This window comes from Agrilus planipennis, unplaced genomic scaffold (assembly GCF_000699045.2).
Source record: "Agrilus planipennis isolate EAB-ADULT unplaced genomic scaffold, Apla_2.0 scaffold105, whole genome shotgun sequence".
In the NCBI taxonomy this organism is placed as follows: Eukaryota; Metazoa; Arthropoda; class Insecta; order Coleoptera; family Buprestidae; genus Agrilus; species Agrilus planipennis.
In genome coordinates this window covers 488,295-491,808 of record NW_020438878.1, presented here as the reverse complement: position 1 = coordinate 491,808, position 3,514 = coordinate 488,295, and the positions used below count along the sequence as shown (strand labels likewise).

Here is a 3,514-nt window from a genome sequence, read left to right as displayed (position 1 = left end):
CCCATAAAAAATTTGCGGCGGTCTCACCCCCATAAAAAATTATGGGGGTTGAAAGTTGATTATTTTGACAATTTTCATACACTATATTTCAAATAAAATTCAATAAAACTTTCAAAAATATTTTCAAGCGGGTGGAGGTGGGGCATCGAAAAAGGGTGGTCACTTGAACAAAATCCGATAACCTAACCTAACCTACCCTATTGATAAAGATAGTTAAATAATGTTTTATATAACTTTCTCAATTTTTTTATGTATTTTTCATTAGTTATACCTTTGAATATTGTTTAAGAATGACTATATAAATATTTACATGCCTAAAAATGTATAAAAGTTGGCATATTTATTAACTTTGAACCCCCATAACTTTTTATGGGGATGAGACCGCCACGAACTTTTTATGGTACAGTGGTGGGGGAGACCTCCTCTTTCGATCCCCCCCACCCCACCATCATCTAACGCCAGGGGGGCATCATCTAGACTACTCCGCTTGTTTCTGTTATAACTCTTCTGTTGCATCATTATCAAAGATCATCGGAAATACCATAATTTGATAAATAGTCCTAACTAGGATCATCAGGATAAAACTATAAACTAATTCTAATTTTCTAGGTGAAACATACACTTTGCGTAGAGAGACAGTGAAATTATTCTTTATCGAGATGAAAAGAAATTTTTTTTCCCTCGGGAACAGTATTTTTTTCTGGATAAAAGGTATCCTATGTTCATTTCTGTACTGCTGACAATCTGTGTACAAAATTTCATGATGAACGTGAAGTAGCAATAAACAAACAAACAAACAATCGCTTTTATAATATTAGTTAGGAAGTAAGGTGCCATCTTCTCCATCTTTTGAAAGAAAAACAAAAATTATTTCGACATTTACTAATAATTTATTTTTCCACTAGGTAGGTAAATCTCAGCGCCAGTCGTTTCGTAAGTAAACAATTATTTACAATTTATTTTGTACTATACATACATTAAAACAGAAAACAATTCTTCTACCTTTTCCTTCGTAGTAAGTATTAAAAAACAACACATAATAGCGCGCACCTTCCTCATAAAGCTAATCTCCTATTAGGAATTCCTAAATATCACAGCGTTATCCTTAGTAAGTAAACTATGTACATCATACTGACAATGCTTTCCGCAATTATGGCACAAATGTACAAACTAAACAACATTAACAAATGCTATACCGTACTACATCAGGTACATTTGGTAGGTACCATTTTCGGATAGAAGTACCATTTTGCCTTTCAGCCTCTTTCCATTTTACCTTTTAACATTCGCATTTGATAAAATGATAATTGTTCATGTTGTAAAATTTACATTATAAAATATTCTTATAAATATTATAAAATGGTTTCACTTATTTTCTTTTGGTGAAATGATGTTTTCTTTTGGTGGAAAGATCACGAATCTGACGGATTAACAACGAGTTCGACTGTGACAGCTACTGAGAGGAACGCCACCCATGCAACCATAAGGATAATTCCAGATATTCGCGAAAGGCGGAATTTATTCATCATAAGTATGAAATATAGGGCTGATACAACTATTATTAACGATAAAACTGTGTATTGAATGCTACCGGATTCAAGCTGCACATATGACTCATCATTGGCACCACGACTTAAGGTTGAAATGAACCAGGGGAATCCCAGAGATAAGAGAACGTTCATTATGTTTCCACCAAGAGAATTCGACACTCCCATTGATCCTTCACCTGTAAAGAACCGAAAAGTGAAATTTCTCAAAATTATATTATATTATATAAAAATCATTTGTAAAATAAATAAATAAAAGTGTGCAAAATCAGAAATTAAATGCTACAGAAGTTTTTTAAAAAGAGATTACCTACGTCTTGCTTTTTTTTTGGTTTATTTGTGGAAATTAGGGAAAACATAAAGTTTATCGTAAATATGAATGCTGTTTAACTAAGGATAATTAAATTTAAAAGATAAAAAATGAGTTTATTCAAAGCACATTTTCTTACCTCTCCTTGCTTTAATGACTAAGGAAAACGCCTCAGGTAACGCCCCACCACCAGCAGATAACGTAAATCCCATGACGGTCTCTGATATATTAAAGGCACTTCCTGTAAAAAAAAGTAAATTCCGTAAAGTTCATGTTTTTAGATCTATTAAGAGAGAGTAGAGAAAGAGCTATTTTTTAAAGAAAAAAGTATTGACAAAAGAATAGAATGGCAATGATTGTTTAAATTTCTGATATGGAAGATACCTTTATGCTTGAATAGACTTACCAATAACTGTGACCATCCATGAAACTATATAAGAATTTAATCCAATACAAACGACACAAAGAAGGAAAGTGATAGGCGTAGTGATGGGATATTTCCTGTGATTGGGCATAACACATGCAAGAAACAGTCGCAAAGGCCACGTGTATATGAAGAGAATTTTAATCAGAATATTCCCTTTTGGCATTGTGAATAGTTGATTCTTCATATTGTATTCTGGAAATATGAAAAAAAGTCGTTAACAAAACGTTTTGTAATAGTCTTAAATCAATGCTCACATTTACAAATTTGGATTTTCTCTTATTAAAATATGTGCAATGACGAAAGTAACTAAGTTATAAACTTACCGTCGAATTTGTCAATGGAAGTTTTTTCTATATCAATTGTCATTCCTGATTTTCTTGCAGCATCCTCTTTACTTTGCCTTCGATCTATCTCTTCTTTACTTAATACAGATTGTCGTTTGCTTTCAGGGTTTTCTATTTTGTAAAAAAATAACACAATTGAAGTTACAATCGTATTTGCAATTTAAAGTTTAAATTTATTATTGCAAAAAACATTATTTTAACGTTCTTTTTTACGTATGAATTAACAATGAACAGTATGTTTCATTGGAAGCATTATTCATGAATTTTGGATTAAGCGATGCATTCAATACAAGTTTTCTACAAGATTTGCAACCAGTTAATTAGAATAAATTTTCCAACACGAAATATTTGTTATCAGGTGTACAGTATCAATTTCTATAATGGCTAGCCAAATTATTTTTTTGCGTATATGTATAGAAACATAAATTACCTTGATCAATTTTTTCATCGCTAGACACGTATATATTTCGCAAAAATTTGTTCCTCATTCCGAACTCCTTTATCCTGTCTGAATATTTAGCTGTTACGAAAATGTATATGAAGAATAGGATATAGACAATCTCTAAAACCAATGCCTCGTACCAAAATACTTTGCCATCCCAAATAATGGTAACTAAAAGTCCTATTGTTACAACATAAAACGAAGAATCTCTGGTTACGGGCCACCAATCTAATTGAAGGGGCTGAAACAAGAAAACAAATAAATAAAATTCATGAATCAAAACAGTTACTTACATTAAATTTTAATATATATGTTAATAGATATTATCGGAGGTAGGGTATGTCGGTTTTTAAAAACCGGTTTTTTGGAGAAAATTATGAAATTCGAAAACCGGTTTTTTAGTAGAAAATATCGGTTTTCAATGTATGAATAACACTTAAAAAA

The 3,514-nt window shown here is 31.5% G+C and overlaps 1 protein-coding gene across 1 annotated transcript in view; it reads right to left on the bottom strand.

Moving 5' to 3' along the window:
• Positions 1–926: 926 nt before the first annotated feature.
• The window catches only part of LOC108737752 (sodium/potassium/calcium exchanger 4-like), a 14,116-nt gene continuing 11,528 nt past the window's right edge, over positions 927–3,514 (bottom strand). Inside the window, exons 4-8 of the mRNA XM_025981439.1 lie at positions 3,059–3,311; positions 2,608–2,739; positions 2,264–2,476; positions 1,997–2,098; positions 927–1,726 (exon numbers count right to left, since the gene is read on the bottom strand). Coding sequence (XP_025837224.1) covers positions 1,413–1,726; positions 1,997–2,098; positions 2,264–2,476; positions 2,608–2,739; positions 3,059–3,311 — 1,014 coding nt within the window. The 3' untranslated portion in view covers positions 927–1,412. The remainder of the gene's footprint in view (positions 1,727–1,996; positions 2,099–2,263; positions 2,477–2,607; positions 2,740–3,058; positions 3,312–3,514) is intronic.